This window comes from Notolepis coatsorum (assembly GCF_963971535.1).
Source record: "Notolepis coatsorum genome assembly, chromosome: 4".
Taxonomy (NCBI): Eukaryota; Metazoa; Chordata; class Actinopteri; order Aulopiformes; family Paralepididae; genus Notolepis; species Notolepis coatsorum.
Window position 1 is genome coordinate 21,585,750 of NC_140168.1, and position 16,891 is coordinate 21,602,640.

The 16,891-nt window shown below is 45.2% G+C and overlaps 1 protein-coding gene across 2 annotated transcripts in view; it reads right to left on the bottom strand.

The window, feature by feature from the left end:
- Positions 1 to 1,764: 1,764 nt before the first annotated feature.
- Positions 1,765 to 16,891, bottom strand: part of cap1 (CAP, adenylate cyclase-associated protein 1 (yeast)) — a 28,646-nt gene continuing 13,519 nt past the window's right edge. For both annotated transcript variants that reach the window (XM_084311820.1, XM_084311821.1), the window contains exons 7-13: positions 14,124 to 14,229; positions 11,040 to 11,214; positions 9,337 to 9,506; positions 5,321 to 5,444; positions 4,696 to 4,778; positions 3,831 to 3,974; positions 1,765 to 3,321 (exon numbers count right to left, since the gene is read on the bottom strand). In XM_084311820.1, the coding sequence (XP_084167946.1) occupies positions 3,238 to 3,321; positions 3,831 to 3,974; positions 4,696 to 4,778; positions 5,321 to 5,444; positions 9,337 to 9,506; positions 11,040 to 11,214; positions 14,124 to 14,229 (886 nt within the window). In that variant the 3' untranslated portion in view covers positions 1,765 to 3,237. The remainder of the gene's footprint in view (positions 3,322 to 3,830; positions 3,975 to 4,695; positions 4,779 to 5,320; positions 5,445 to 9,336; positions 9,507 to 11,039; positions 11,215 to 14,123; positions 14,230 to 16,891) is intronic.

A 16,891-nucleotide genomic window follows, 5' to 3' on the forward strand; every position in this document is an offset into this window, starting at 1 on the left:
TATGGTTTTATATTAACTTAATAAATAAACAAAAACGAAAAATCTACTTATTTCAACGAACATTTCAAACTAAATAACAGATTATGCACATAAAACGCTGAAAACAACCGAAGCAACAATAGTATTTTAATGAGGCTATTATTATTATCATTATTATTTTGCAACAAGTTAGCCCTCTCATAAATAGCACATATAAATGAATAACTAACTTGAACTAACTTAATAGGATTGAAGTGATATTTGGCTAAAAAAATCGGTCACCTAAAAAAAAAAAGAAAAAAAAAAGCCTGACGATGTGCATTGGGCCGCGGCTCTCTGACGCCTTATTTTCTGGGCCCTGGCCTGAAAAGTTTGGGAACCCCTGCGCTAGAGGACTCTGAAACAATGCAGACAGTGATATGGCCCAATTACAGCAGATTACATTTCAATTTGGCAAAAAAAAAAAAAAAAAAAAGTAGACAAAATGGTATTCCCTCACACCGCTAACCGATTAACAACGATAAGACAACCTACGGGAGGGGGTCCAGGACCTGGCGGCATGGTGTGCTGACAACAACCTGGCCCTCAACACCATCCAAGAAAACCAAGCAGCGTAGACTTCAGGGAGGGCCACGGGAGGCACGCAGTACACCCCAATCCGCATCAACAGGACCGAGGTTGAGCAGCATGTGTCCAGCTTCAGGTTTCTGGGCGTCCACATCTCTGAGGATCTATCTTAAGCCCTCAACTCCATGGTCAAGAAGGCTGACCAGCATCTCTTCTTTTTGAGGAGACTGAGGAAAACCAGTCTCCTCGGATTCTGGTGAATTTCTACCGATGAGTCATAGAAAGCATCCTCACTAACTGCATCACAGTCTGGTACGGCAACTGCTCTGCCTCGAATGCACTCCAGAGGGGGTGGTCAAAACCACCCAAAGTATCACCAGTACATCACTCCCAGGTGTCTGAGGAAGGCACATATCTTCAAGGACACCTCACCCCTCACTTTGTGTACCGTTACACCCCTAATATATATATATAGAGAGAAATTCTCCCGTTGCAGGTTGCAATTTAGGACCTTGATCTCTCCCCCCATCAAGTTCTACGCATTTTGATTTATCCCTTGCATTTGTCTACCCTGGTATTGTTGTCGTATTGTTTTCATATTCTGTGATTTTTACGCTTTAGTTACGATTGCTCATCTCTGTATGTAAACCTGACGTGACGGAAACCTTAGTTGCCTTTAGAGTATAAATAAAAGGTAATTCATTCCATTCACAAATTATGACTGGTGAACATACCATATTATATTCTAGATGTGGTATGTAAAGGTGACTGATATCCCAATGAATGCATCTCGAAACAATACAAATATCACAAAATAAAGTGCAAAAATCCTTTAAGTGAAAGTACACCCTGATACAACAGTACACTGTAAAGTCAGAGTTCTCCATTCAACATTCTATTTATGTAGACATTTATTTGATAATGAATGTACTTGTGTATCAAAAATTCTATATAGTTCATTTTGCATTGATCTCTGAATGTTGCGTTTCCAAGTGTTTGGTGGTCCAGTTATGCTGCTCACTTAATTTAGCTCTTTTTAAAATCAGCTCATCAGTTTTGAATACACAGCCAAGTAACTCTCGGGTTGATGTCAAATGTAGTGGTGTAAAAGTAGAAAAGTTCTCAAATTGAAATACTTTAGTATTAGAGTAAAAAATGTATTACGGCCACAAAAGAGTTCCCTCTGCCGGATAACAAGACAAACAATTGACAATTCACTCCTTTTTAAAGAAAAACAAATCTAGTCATTTTATTGCAACGTTTTTTTAATGGTGTTTTCCGGTACTAATGAGCAGAGTTTTGATTCTGGACCCAAATTAAGGAGATAAAATAGGAACACAGACAATACAAAAGAAACTTGAGCTAAGAGCTTGATAGTGATAGCTACAGGAGCAGAAACAAAAGAGTTTAGACTATGAATATGGAGAGGGGAATATAGTCTAATATTCAAGACTATTCAAGAACAATAACCGATATCTGTACAGATCATAACAATAACCAATATCTGTACACATCATAACAGCGGATGTTTCCCATCAAGAGGACGCATAACCACCATCAATAACCCGACAGTCGTGTCCTGTCCTCACCTCTACCGTCTCTCTCTCTCTCTCTCGCTCTACTGCTTTCTGTACCAAGAACAAGAGCCACTCATCACTACCACAGAACGTCAACATGCTGCAATCGCACCCTTTTTACACTTTGTTACGGTTCTTTTCTCTTTTTTTTTCTCCTTTCACATCTCTTTACATGGAATGTTCATTTGAAAAGCTCAAGGGAATGTGCCATGTGTGGGCTTTAGGGTTCGCAAATGGAATGCCAGCCCCATCTCACTCATTTAACAATATTATTGTTCCAACATTTAGTTGGAGTGTGTTAGGATAAGATAAGAAAAGAAAAAAATAAAGAAACAGTGATCCTGCACCTTACTTAATTTCTTTTAAACCTATTTATGTTCTCTGTGAGAGTGATGACAAGTTGTGTTACCGTTATGTTATTCACTATGACCATTATGTTAATACCATTGTCATTATGGTCAACATCAGAATAAGTGATATCTATAGCATTGTCATTCTGTATAAGGGCTTGATTGGTTATACATGTGCTTCGCCGTTGGAATTGCATATAATGGAACAGAAACCTATTGGACCCCTATTTAAAACACCTGCCCCTCCTGACCTGGAAGAGGGATGACGACATGATCAATGATTGGTTGAAGCAACCAGGAAGCATAGCCTGATGAGCCACAGTGCTGTTTCTGCAGAGGAGTCAGGAAGTCTTCTCTTCCTCATCATCATCTTGGCTAGTCTACATGTTCAATTTAGCATAGCATTGATTCTTTTGGAATGGTTTAAAGAAAATAGACGCAGAACATGCTGGTTTTTGGCTAAACTCATGAATGTGAATGGAAAAGTGCTCACTGGCCTTTGGGAAACCAATTCGAATGACAAGCTGCTCCCTGCAATTGGCTGAAGGAATGCTCCAGATAAAGCAAGCAGTCCTCTCATTGGCTGATGGAAGGAACAGCTTAAGCTGTGATTGGCTGATGGGAAGGAAAGGGGAAAATATGGGCGAGGTCCGAATCTCAGTCTACTTTGTTGGAGTTAGCTGGTTGGGTGGTCGATCAGTCAGGTAGGCATTTACAAAAGGGGGGGGGGGGGGGGGGGGTGGGCGTCGAGAGAGGTGGCCCCTCTATCCAGCGATCTCTGTTGCTGTGGTGACGAGCTTCTTGCCATTCCAGACGGTCTTGAACTGCTCCGGAACCGCCATCTCAGTCTGAGGGGAAGAAAGTATACAAATGGGGGAAAACGTCATGTCAAATGTCAATCGCACCCTAATTCAAGATTCAGAAAACAAAATCATACTCGTTATATTTGAAAAGGCTGTGAAAGAACAAGCTCTTGTTTATGTCCGTTAAAAATCCATCAAGAGAACTTTGAAGTCTACACTGCTGCTACTGCTGCTACTACTACTACTACTACTACAAATACACCTTCCAGAGGCGAACTACGTTCCGCTCATCACCTGGTTATCACCAGTGCCTATAAACAAAAGACCTGAACAAAACCCAAAGCACGGCAGATTTGTACGGAACAAATGTACTTATTAGACTCGACAGATCAGCTATATAAGGATGTTCTAACAGTTTCTTGTGCTTTAATAGTGTCATGTACATCTCTTGTCCTGTCTTGTGTATAAGCGCAGCTGTTTGCCGTATTCATGCCTTAAATTGCCCCTTGCGGGACTAATGACGTTTTTTTTAATTGAAAGATCTGGACACTCACAAACTCTCCGTCTTTGTTGGGGACCAAGATGTTCATCTCTGAGCTCTTGCCGCTGATGATCTCACACTCCAGGGAATCCTTGCTCAGGTAGACGTGGCAACCGTCCGTCTTGTTGATGGAGATGGTGGGGACCTTCCCCAGGACCTAGATACAAAAGAAAAAAGGGACAAATTATTTTCTTGATCTACTTTTTCCTCCCCCTTTTTTCTGTATTTTTCTCCCATCCCAATTTCTTGTTGTTATGCCAATTCCCCCCTCCCCTTCCTGGTCGTTGCGCACATTTCCCCCCACTTGCCGGTCTAGGGAGGGTTGAAGACTATCACATGTCTCCTCCGATACATGTGGAGTCAGCCAGCCGCTTCTTTTCACCTGACAGCGAGGACTCTCATTGGGTGAGTGTAACGCGTGGGAGGATCACACTACCTCACCCAGATCCCTTCCTCGCTGAGCAGGCGCCCTGACCGACCTGTAGGAGTCGCTGTTTACAACGACCAGGACGCACCCCACCGGCTTCCCACCCGCTGACACTGCCAATTGTGTCAGTATGGACGACCGACCAAGCCGGAGGCACCGCGGCAGCTGGATTCGATCCCACTGTTTCTGCTGTGGTAGGCAGACGCTTAGTCCGCTGCGCTACCCGGCCGCCCTGGGACAAATTATTTTCAAAATGTCTTCAAATTCAACAATCCCAACCATTGCAACATACGAGCATTATGATCCATAAGGTATACGGTTTGTCTAAAATCTTGCTGAAATTATATCTTTGTTGCTTTTCTCATGTCCTCTCCAGTCCTCGTTTTTGTCCCCCGTCTCCAGTGTTTCATGTCACTGTATAAAGTAATCAGTCCATGTCTGTTGTACAAACCTGAACCTTGCAGTCTCTGCAGTTGATCACTTCGATGATGCCTACGACATTTTCAAACACCAGGCCCATTTTCTTACAGTTGTCTGACGGGGGGGGGGGGGGGGGAAGAAACAAAAAGCACATTAGGACGATTGAAAGACATTTTATCAAATGATGTGGCAGGGAACACGTAGTCTCTAGCAGGTAGGAACACAAAGAGGTGTATGTAACCGAGGACACAGAAGAATTTGGTAGATTTCCTGAGCCTAGTTACTGTAAAACTAAAACTGTCCTGGGGTGCGCCTGTAGCACACCATATAGCGCGCTGAGTCGCGAAGCGGTCGTCCCGGGTTAGTTTCCCAGTCCCGGCGACCATTTGCCGCATGTCTTCCCCACCTCTCCTCCTGTTCTCCCTCTCTCCTCCATCTGTCCTGCGTGGCCAGAAAAAGCTGAAAATGCTAATAAAGATTAAAAAATAATAAAAAATTTAAACTAAAACTGTCCTCTTGCCGTGTGGAGACCCCCACTAGCTTCAGACATGCTAGTATGATGCTGCTACCAATTCACCCACAAATAAAAATAATAAATAAACAGCAGCGCCCAACTGAAACACTGGTATAATGCGTTGTCCTGGCCGTGGTCTTACCTAGAATGATGGAGTTGATCTTGCCCTGGACCTTCAACATGCTGTTATTGCACTTGTAGGCATAGACGACCTGTTTCAGCTCCGTGTCACTGATCACCAGGTTCTGAGCCCCCTCATGGTTCTCCTACAGAGGGGGGGGGGGGGGGGGAACGAAGGAAAGGGGTAGCGGGATGTATGTGGAGGGGTGGGAAAGAAAGAAGGAGGGGCAGAGGGAAGGATGTGGAGGGGTGGGGGGAGAAGGAGAGGGCGGGATGTGGAGGGGGGCAGAGGGAGGGGGAAAGGAGGGAAAGAAAGAAGGAGGGGGGAAGAGGGATGGATGTGGAGGAGGGGGCAAGGAGGGAAATAAAGGAGGGGGGAAGGAGGGGGGCAGAAGGATCGATGTGGAGGGGGGGAAGAAAGAGGGATGGATGTGGAGGGGGGAAATAAAGGAGGGGGGCAGAGGGAAGGACGTGGAGGGGGGAAGAAAGAGGGATGATGTGGAGGGGGCAAATAAAGAAGGAGGGGGGCAGAGGGAAGGACGTGGAGGGGGGAAGAGAGAGAGACAGAGAAAGGAGAGAGTGGAAGAGAGAGAGGGGGGGGGGGTGAGAAAGGAGTTTACTATAAAAGGCTGTGGTATCAGAAATATAGTCAGAGTCATTCTGAAATCTCTCATGATTACATAAACAAAAGCCAGCCGGGCTGTAGTTTCAGCCAAGAGCCACAAACGGCTGCTAAGCTGTAAAAGCCACTGTAGGCAACTTCAGAGAAATGAGCGAGAGACAGTTTGACCTGCCCAGCAGAAAGAACGAGCTCTGCACCACTTCTCAAATGCAGAAGACGCAGCAGATGTTCCCCACAGACTCCCTAGGCTGGTAAAGCTATGCCTCCCAAAGTGTGAAAACGGAAGTACAGGAAGTACCGGCTACAGGCTTTCCGGGTTTCGACAAAACAATTATAGAAACGTGTGAAGTGCACAATATTTCCTCGTTTAAGCCACTGCAACGGCTTTGCCTGAAGAATTTACTACATGACCGGGACGTTCTAGCATACACCGGAAATTCACACTTTCGGCCGTAGTGCTTTACCAGTCTTTATCTCACGGAGGAGATCAAACTGGGAACGAGGTTACAGACTCGCAGAGGCACCGGCTGCTTTAACCCTTTCACTGCTGCACTACCAAACGGTTAACCCTTTCACTGTGACAATACACAGAAGGTTAACCCTTTCACTGCCACACAACAGCAGGTTAACCATTTCACTACCACACTACAGACCGGTTAACCGGGATTTGAATGTGGAACAACACACAAATCCCAAAAAGTGCTAAAACACAAGTTTTTGCTCCATAGCTAATTAATTTGGGAGATGTTATAGATGATAATGTGAATACCGAGGGCAATGTTCCGAGTATAATGGGTAATTTCTCCGATTTTAAAACTGACTACTACTATAGAACAAAGTTAATTTGGGTATAAAAAAAACAAAAAGGCCAACATTAGCTCATGTTCACAAATATTGATTAAACCTTTCTAGGCCATGGAAATAACATATTGGAACTCTTGATTTGGGGGATGTTCCCATTAACACATTCTGCGCCAAAAACGAGTTTACTCGTTATTGCCCGCCAATCGTTGAGCGCCAACAACGAGTTGACTCGTTTTTATGATCGTCATTTCCTTTATTCGCTATTGGCATTCATAATTCATCCAGGAAGGCTCCGGAAGCCAGTTGGACTGTCTGATATTTCAACGCCTCAATACCGCCACCTGGTGGATTTCGGGGTGAGTTGCACTCCACTCTAAACCGGATGTGGCGCTCTGTGCATCGGGGAAAATGCTCCGGCAGAGCTATCTTGTTATGTTGATCAAGACAAACACTCGAGTGCATTGGATCGCTTTCGAGACGCAAGAATCAATATGCTTTCGGCGTTTATTGAGTCATACAAACGGAAAATGGATCTAGCAGATCGAAATCAAATAATTTGAATATTTGGGGCGGCTACGTGGCGTAGTGGGCAAGGCGCTCGCCACAAAATCTGGAGACGCTGGGCTTGCCTGTTCGAGCCCAGCGCTCCACATTTGCTTTCAGTTTAGCTGGTCGTCCGTACTAATACACATTGGCCGTATTAGGGGGTGGGAAACTGATGGGTGGGGATCGGGCGTTGTGGACAGCGACTCCTACAGGTCGGTTGGTGCGCCTGCGCAGTAGAATCAGGAAGTGTCGGGGGCAGCGTGAGCCTCCCACGCGTTACTCCTCGCCACTGAGGGCCCTTTCTCACTCACCCTATTCGTTTCTATTTCGTTCCGTTCTGCCCGTTCCGAGATCCGATGCGAACTCCCCCCCCCCCTCTCCCCCCTCTAGTTTGTGTACACACTTCAGTCTGGGTGCGCTCTGGGTTTTGTTTACGGTTTGCGTTTTGAGCTTGTAAGCTTGCCGTAGTCGATGATGTCACGCTCGAAATGTAAACACAGGAAGTGTTAACACGGAGACTGGAGAATGGATTCTGATATAAAGAAACAAATAACTAATAAATATGAAGTTATATTTGAACCTCTGTTGTCAAGCCTCGTCAATATAACCCACCCCCCTTTTCTCACGAATGGAACTCTGTTGTAGAGTCCGCTTTTGATCGTTTTGCAGGGTTAACAATAACGCTAAGCTAACGGCTAACGCTAGTTAGCTTAACCTTTTACTAGTAACATTGCTCGCATCGATTATATTGAATGTCATTGATCTACTGGTCGACCGAAAATGTAAACAGGAATGTCTTAACACGACTGCGGACTCTGGATGCTGATATAAAATGAACAAATGGCCAATAAATATGAAGTTATATTTGAACCTCTGTTGTCAAGCCTTGTCAATATAACCCACCACATTTTATCACGAATGGATGGTGTTGTAGAGTCCGCTTTTGAGCATTTTAACGATAGCGCTAAGCTAACGGCTAAACGCTAGTTAGCTTTTACTAGTAACATTGCTGCATCGATTATATGCATTATATTGAATGTCATTGATCTACTGGTCGACCACGGGTGCACGCCTGAGACCACCTATTTCAGTGGTCCAGGTTCAGCGCCCCCGGGGACGAATCAGCGGGGGGCGGGGGACAGCGTTCTCACTCAGACAGACACACCCTTTTCTGATGCGAGCCAGGTCTGATTCGACACAGAGCAGTGAGTGAGAAAGAGCAGTGAGTGAGAAAGGGCCCTGAGAGATCGAGCTGCGCAGGTGAAAAGATGCGACTGCTGTTACCTCAAGTACCGGAGGGGACTTGTGCTATGTATGACTTAGTCCACATTGCAGCCGGCTTGTGGGAGGCAAGAAACGGCGTTCGTGACAGGGGAGGGTTGAATTGGATGATACGAAATTGGGATGGGAGAAAATATAGAAAATGTGGATAAAAAAAAAAGAGAAAAAAATGAATATTTTCTCTCCAGACTCATCGGCCACAGGTAAGAGGAATCTAACGTTAATCCCAGCTCGATTGTCCATTTATTTCATTGCAATCCATCTGATCAACGTATGATGTCGTACTAAAGAAAGCCGTTACTGACAATCAAGGAATCATAAACGACCCCCCCCTTTTCTTCACGCATGATGGAGCATAATGTATACCGAGCATATGCATTTGAATTTTTTAATATAGCGTGTATAGGAACGAAACGCCAATCGATTATGTATAATATGCGTGGGGGCCTATAACTCGCGTTCTAGGAATTACTGCTCTACAATCTAAAAACACTTATATTCACGACGGTACTAACACGACAATATATGAATGGAAAAATATAACGTTCCCACATCCGGAACGATAGATACCCGATGTTGAATGGGCCATAGTAATGTCGATATAGCTATAATATTTAAAAAGTTATAGCCCTGCAAAGAAGGTGAGCGACTCCATAGGCTTACAGCACTGGCAGAGAGTGGTATAAGATGGGCAAACTGTGTGGCACAGAATGTGTTAATGGTAAAAGAAAACTCAAAGTCATAATATTTCATTAAGGAAAAGAGAAAGTGATAAAATATCGTACCACTTTCCACTTCTTTCCATCCAGCTCCAGGACAGGGGGCAGTTTGCTGACGGCGGCGGGTCTGGGGGTGGCGCTGAAGGGTTTGGGTCCGGTGCGTACTGCAGGCGTGTCCTGGGTCCTTAGAGTTGGGTTCTTATGGGTCATCTGGTCGTTAGACACGTGCTTCAGGCCTGGGGACAGAATGACAGTTCAGGGAGAATCAAAACACAAACAGGCTTTTGTTACAATGAACAATTGTATAGAAATGTTATTAAAAAGTCCCCCGTGTTGCACTGTATATATTAGAACCAATGACCGCCTTCTAAAGATAAGAGCCAATGCTGGCTAATAACTTTACAGCCTGTATAACTGCACTCTACAGGAAGAGGGTGGAAAACGATTGCCCTCGCTGACTCCTCCTTTAACATGCCCTCGCTGACTCCTCCTTTAACATGCCCTGGCTGACTCCTCCTTTAACATGCCCTCGCCGGCTCCTCCTTTAACATGCCCTCGCCGACTCCTCCTTTAACAAGCCCTCGCCGACTCCTCCAACAAGCCCTCGCCGACTCCTCCAACAAGCCCTCGCCGACTCCTCCAACAAGCCCTCGCCGACTCCTCCTTTAACAAGCCCTCGCCGACTCCTCCTTTAACATGCCCTCGCCGACTCCTCCTTTAACATGCCCTCGCCGACTCCTCCTTTAACATGCCCTCGCCGACTCCTCCTTTAACATGCCCTCGCCGACTCCTCCTTTAACATGCCCTCGCCGACTCCTCCTTTAACATGCCCTCGCCGACTCCTCCTTTAACATGCCCTCGCCGACTCCTCCTTTAACAAGCCCTCGCCGACTCCTCCTTTAACAAGCCCTCGCCGACTCCTTTAACAAGCCCTCGCTGACTCCTTTAACAAGCCCTCGCTGACTCCTCCTTTAACAAGCCCTCGCTGACTCCTCCTTTAACAAGCCCTCGCTGACTCCTCCTTTAACATGCCCTCACTGACTCCTCCTTTAACATGCCCTCGCTGACTCCTCCTTTAACATGCCCTCGCTGACTCCTCCTTTAACATGCCCTCGCTGACTCCTCCTTTAACATGCCCTCGCTGACTCCTCCTTTAACAAGCCCTCGCTGGCTCCTCCTTTAACATGCCCTCACTGACTCCTCCTTTAACATGCCCTCGCTGACTCCTCCTTTAACGAGCCCTCGCTGACTCCTCCTTTAACATGCCCTCGCTGGCTCCTCCTTTAACATGCCCTCGCTGGCTCCTCCTTTAACTTCCCCTCAGGGGAATCCCCGCTGCCATCTTAAGCGCCGCTTCCTTACTATGAGAAAAGAAGAGATGGACCCTTCGAGGGCAGAGGGAGCGAGTCCACAGCGATGTTCACTCAGAGGCACATTTTACCCAGAACGCATTGCGATTTCTCATCGTTTCCCTGTGCGAGAACCAATGACTTAACAAACTATAATACAAGTAAATAAACAATATCGGGATTAATTATAATAATCCTAGACAACCCATCTGTGATATCTTCTGACTCATTACCCCCCCCCCCCCTAAAGCTTTAGATTCCCCCCCGTTGTCTGCATAAGGGAAAGTGCATTCCATTTACCCCCTCCCCTCTGCAAGTTGTGCAGCGCTACACGTTACCGAGGGGAAGTCGGGGAGGAGGGCGACATGGCAGCCGATCAATGAAAACGCCGCCCCCGTGTCGGTTCTCCCGGCCACCTACCTTTGGTGATGTCATGTCCCTTGTTGATGGAATCGAACAGCTGGTTCCGGCTGGTGCCGCCGCCGCCGGATGACGGGCTCATGTCCATGAGAGCGGGGGGAGGAGGAGGAGGGGGTGGGGGGCAGCCGCCGGCAGGAGGAGGAGGGGCAGCGGCCCCGGCCGACGCTACAGCACCCTGACACGGAGAAAACGGCTTTAAGTGAGGTGTCTGGACATAAGAGTCCAGTAGGGATGGGCGATAAAACGATAATTATCGTGATATATTTTAATAATCGATTAAATATTATATTAATATAAAAAATTTAAAATAAATTTATATATTTTTTTGTATTGCGAGTGACCAGCAACAGGACAGCTTTAAAACCAGACAGTGGACAAACTTGTCTCGTCTTTCTTGCCTGCAACTTAAAGTAATGGCTTTTCTTGTCCAAATGACAAGACTGACCAAATTGAGATTTATTTTTCTCTTTTCTCTTGTCCATTCATTTTGTTTGCTTTCTAATTTAAAATACAGTTTGAAACAGTCTGTACACAGTAGGCTATGTGTGCTAGCAGAGCTAGTCTCCAGTCGCGAGTCGCCAGTCATGTGCGGTGGTTTGTCCACCAAAAAAAGCACCAAAAGATAGAAAAGAAATTAGCAGAGCCAGAACTGTTCAACTCCCCTGGAGCCACAGCCAGCAGAGAAGCCTGTAGACCAGGGGTGGGCAATTATTTTTCCCGGGGGGCCGAATGAGCAACTGAAAATATGTTGGGGGGCCGGGCCAAAATTCCAAACTCAATTATGCATAATATACATTTTATTTCTATATAAAAAGCAGTAAATGGCATTGTTTTGACCCCTGGTAAGAGTGTATGTTATTATTTGGCAATTAAAAGGTGAGGTTATAGCTTTCAAAAATATCATTTATTCAAATAGAATTTATTTCCAAAATGATAAACAAAATGTGAAACATTAATAACAAAGGGAATTTTGAGTTTCATATACTATTGAAACAAGGATTTTCTTAGCTTTCTAAAGACATCACATAATCTTATAGCAAAAATAAACAAGACATGTCACTGAACTGTGTAAAGAAAAGTGTCCCAGTTTTGTAGCCTTTTTTACTTTACATGCCTATATTAAACATTTTATGTTTTCAAAACTGTGCAAAAAAAGAAAAAAAAATATCAAGTGTCCCATTTCACTTGTTATATTTCCACATTTTAGTGTTCTTCAGTTCTTTTTTTTCATTCAGTGTGAGAAATCCAGTCTCTGTTGAGCTTTAACAAGTCCATCAAAGTCAGGTTGCATGTCTGAGGTGGAGATGCGAAGCACAGCTGCCAGATGTTCATCAGTGAGAGAGGATCTGTACCTGGACTTGGTAAATGTCATGACTGAGAATGTCTGTTCACATATGTAGGTGGATCCAAAGAGAACCAACATCTTCTGAGCATGTCTCCTAAGTGTATACTGTGCGTGTGAACGTTGACATGAAAAAAAAGTAAAAAAATAAAATAAAAAAAAATATTAAAAAAATATATTTTTTTTTTTATTTTTTTTTATTATCATGTAATCATTCGCGGGCCGGTCAGAATCATCCCGCGGGCCGGATCCGGCCCGCGGGCCGTACAATGCCCAGGTCTGCTGTAGACCGTAGAGGTGGAGTACTTTCTTGTGATGGAACACATTCACACTCCCAAGTGATTTGGATTGACTTTATAACAGAGTTTTATGGTTCTTCCATGGACTCGTACTATGCACGGTTTTACTCGTTTCTTTCATGCATCCATCCAGCCTCCTGAACTGGGCCACATGGCCAGCAGCCCAGACGGACACAATAGAGGCCTTGCATGGAATGCGTGTGTAGTTCTTACTTCCAGGACGGCTGCCTGTAACCATTGGTAACCACGTTCAAAAGAAAATGCCTAATTCCTGTGCAGTGGTAGAGTAGGCGAATAGTGGAAAAGCACAATATTTCGACTGAATAATTCACAAGATCCAGTAATAAGACACCAAATGATTATGTTTTTGTTTGTATGTATATATATACACACACAATCAACACATAGCAACCGTTGTCTCTGGGGAAAAAAGAATGGTTGCAATTAGGGATGCACCAAAACTTCGGCCGAAAATGGTTAAAAAGGCTCTTTCTGCCGAAAGGGTTTTAGCACCGAAAATATATCACAGAATGTCAAAGAACAGGGTTACGTAACGTTCGTAACCTAAAGTGTTGTTGTGATGACGTAATCAATCAAGTGTAATGTGAGCAGCTTGGCAGCTCTTCCTGCGTTCTGCAGCCTGCGATAACTAACTCCTCTTGGGAGTCGCGCTGTTTCTATAAACTCCGCGAACAACGCATCCAATAAATGCGTCTTTAACATGCTTTATATCCTCGCCATTACTATATGCCCGTCGCGGTTAAAACATTTTGAACTGGGGAGCTCCCGTAGATCACCGCATATCTCGGCGCTATTTCTGCGTCGGGGAAAACCGTGCTCGTCACGGATCTGGGGTACACGAGTTCGATTCCCGGACCCGCCGTATTTTCAGTGTCTTCCCCTGCTCTACATCCCATTTCAACCTGTTTCTGTCGGTCATGCTTGACCAGAAAAGCGATAAACGCTAAAAAAAAAAGTTAAAAAAAAAAGAAAAAAAAACTTTTGAACTAACGTTAGTGTTTCAGTATCGGTTTCGGCCAAGAATTTCCCATTCGGTGCATCCCTAGTTGCAATGTTACAGGCAGCCATCCTGGAAGAAAGAGAACTACAACATTCCATGCAAGGCCTCCAATTATGAACATTTGAGGAAGACAGATTGATGTTTATATTTTAACGAGATGTACTAGTCATGAGTCACTTCCTGTTTAATGAACTAGAGGACAGCACAGAGCGAGACAAGAGTGAATTGGATTATATTCCATACCCTAAGCACATATATATATATATACAAACACAATAAAAATAAAACGTCTAAATATTGCAACCCCCCCCATATCTCCCAGCCCTACATGCAAGCAAGCAATAAAAAGCCAGAGAGCGATAAGAGCGAGAGCAAGAGAGAGAGAACGTGGCGAGAGAGAGAGGGAAGATGGTAACACTAACAGTCTTGCTCCAGGCCAGTCCGGTCGTATGGTGCCCCTTGATGTAGTCCACCAGCTTACTCCAGATCTCCATATAGGACTTGACCCAGTCCACGTGCTTCTTGTCCCTGGAAGACAGACGGCAGTCATCATCACACTGTCCAATCAAAAACGCACACAACATGCAGAACCCCTACACACAATAGTTACATGGATAAACGGTATGGAAATGGTTTATATTGGGCGGCTAGGTGACGCAGTGGGCAAGGCGCTCGCCACTAACGCAGGAGATGCTGGTATCGAGCCCAGCTCTCTGCGTTGCTACCGGCTTGGCCGGCCGTTCATACCAACACAATTGGCAGTATTAGGGGGTGGGAAAGCCGATGGGTGGGGATTGGACGTTGTGGACAGCGACTCCTACAGGTCGGTTGGGTGACGCCGGTACAGCGGAAACAGCAAGTATCGGGGGCAGCGTGAGCCTCCCACGCCGTTACTCCTCGCCACTGAGAGTTCGAGCTGTTGCGGTGAAAAGATGAGACAGGCTGCCTCCTTGTGTACCGGAGGGGATACGTGATGCAAGGCTTCTATCCTCACTACAGCCGACCAGTGGGAGGCATAGTCTAGCAATGTTCAAGACAGGGGAGGGAAGAATTGGAAATACGAAATTGGGATGAGAGAACAATTGAAAAATAAAAAAAAGATGAAAAAAAAAGAATAGATTTATATTCTAAAACATGAGGTTCTCAGACCTCCACCCCAATTGATGAGGCATTCTGACCCAAGAGGAAGTTTGTTGTATAGAGATTTGTAGTATTAATTATCTTTACCAGTCGATACCAGGAGGGCCAAGGGACGAAATGTAACATGGGTGGTGGGCTGTGGGCCAAATAATGTGACTTTTTCAGTCCGGTTCTCATTCTAGCAGCCTCTATACCCCTCCGTTTCAGTCCTGCTCTCATTCTAGCAGCCTCTATACCCCTCTGTTTCAGTCCTGTTCTCATTCTAGCAGCCTCTGTACCTCTCCGTTTCTAGCAGCCTCTATACCCCTCCGTTTCAGTCCTGTTCTAATTATAGCAGCCTCTATACCCCTCTGTTTCAGTCCTGTTCTAATTCTAGCAGCCTCTATACCCCTCTGTTTCTAGCAGCCTCTATACCCCTCTGTTCTCATTATAGCAGCCTCTATACCCCTCTGTTTCAGTCCCGTTCTCATTATAGCAGCCTCTATACTCCTCTGTTTCAGTCCTGTTCTCATTATAGCAGCCTCTATACCCCTCTGTTTCTAGCAGCCTCTATACCCCTCTGTTCTCATTATAGCAGCCTCTTTACCTCTCCGTTTCAGTCCCGTTCTCATTCTAGCAGCCTCTATACCCCTCGGTTTCAGTCCTGTTCTCATTCTAGCAGCCTCTATACCCCTCTGTTTCAGTCCTGTTCTCATTCTAGCAGCCTCTATACCTCTCTGTTTCAGTCCTGTTCTCATTCTGGCAGCCTCTATACCTCTCTGTTTCAGTCCCGTTCTCATTCTAGCAGCCTCTATACCTCTCCGTTTCAGTCCTGTTCTCATTCTGGCAGCCTCTATACCTCCCTGTTTCAGTCCTGTTCTCATTCTGGCAGCCTCTATACCTCTCTGTTTCAGTCCTGTTCTCATTCTGGCAGCCTCTATACCTCTCCGTTTCAGTCCTGTTCTCATTCTGGCAGCCTCTATACCTCTCGGTTTCAGTCCTGTTCTCATTCTGGCAGCCTCTATACCTCCGTTTCAGTCCTGTTCTCATTCTGGCAGCCTCTATACCTCTGTTTCAGTCCTGTTCTCATTCTAGCAGCCTATATACCTCTGTTTCAGTCCTGTTCTCATTCTGGCAGCCTCTATACCTCTGTTTCAGTCCTGTTCAGCACAACGTCTACGAGACCCCAAATGATGTAGTACTGCATCACTGTATGTACTGCAGAAGAACTGAAAAAGTGAGTTTTCCACAAGATGTGAGCTTTGAATAAAATAAATTGCTCCCTGTGCCGTTCATCTGACCCATCAGGTTGACTTCAGAGGAATCGCACAGCAAGCTGCAGTCACTGCCTCATCTTTTTGTCAAGTCATTGCGGTATAATGACCACTACAAGTAAGTGCTTAGGGGTTTAACTCAGCCCCGTCCACAGTGAGTCCAGCACTAATGTGTGTCAGCACTGCTGAGTCAATAAAAGCGTGGGGTTAAAAACAGTGAAGCACGAGGGAATTAAAGACAGATGGATACAGGAAGAAATCCTTTAGAGCAAACCGTTGCTTCTAAGCGTTCGTACTACAAACTATTGAGCATGCATCCCGATCATACTACCTTGAAACAACACCACAAAAGGATTCACAGAGTTGTGGTACACACCACAGTGAAATATATACTTAAATGTCTTGGAATAGTTTGCAGTGTACTGCTGTATACCATGTAGTAGGTGTAGTAGGCAGTGTGTACTTTGAGACGTAGGTATATTTAAGTAGGGGTGTAAAGGTACACGCATCCGTACCGAACCGTTTCAGTGTGTACCATACGAACACAACGGTATGTTAACCACTAACGACCGCCCACGGGGGCTGTTTTTTTTTCACAATCTAATATAATTATTATTATTTATTTTCTATACAAGTCGATTATTAATTTGATTTCAATATAGAATATTCGTTGACAGCCCTACAAGTACAATTATTTACTGCACACTACATCACCCCTGAGTGGAACACGGAAAGCCAAACTTTCCCCCGCTGTACCGAAAACCCGTACCGAAACTCGACTTCAAAACCGAGGTACG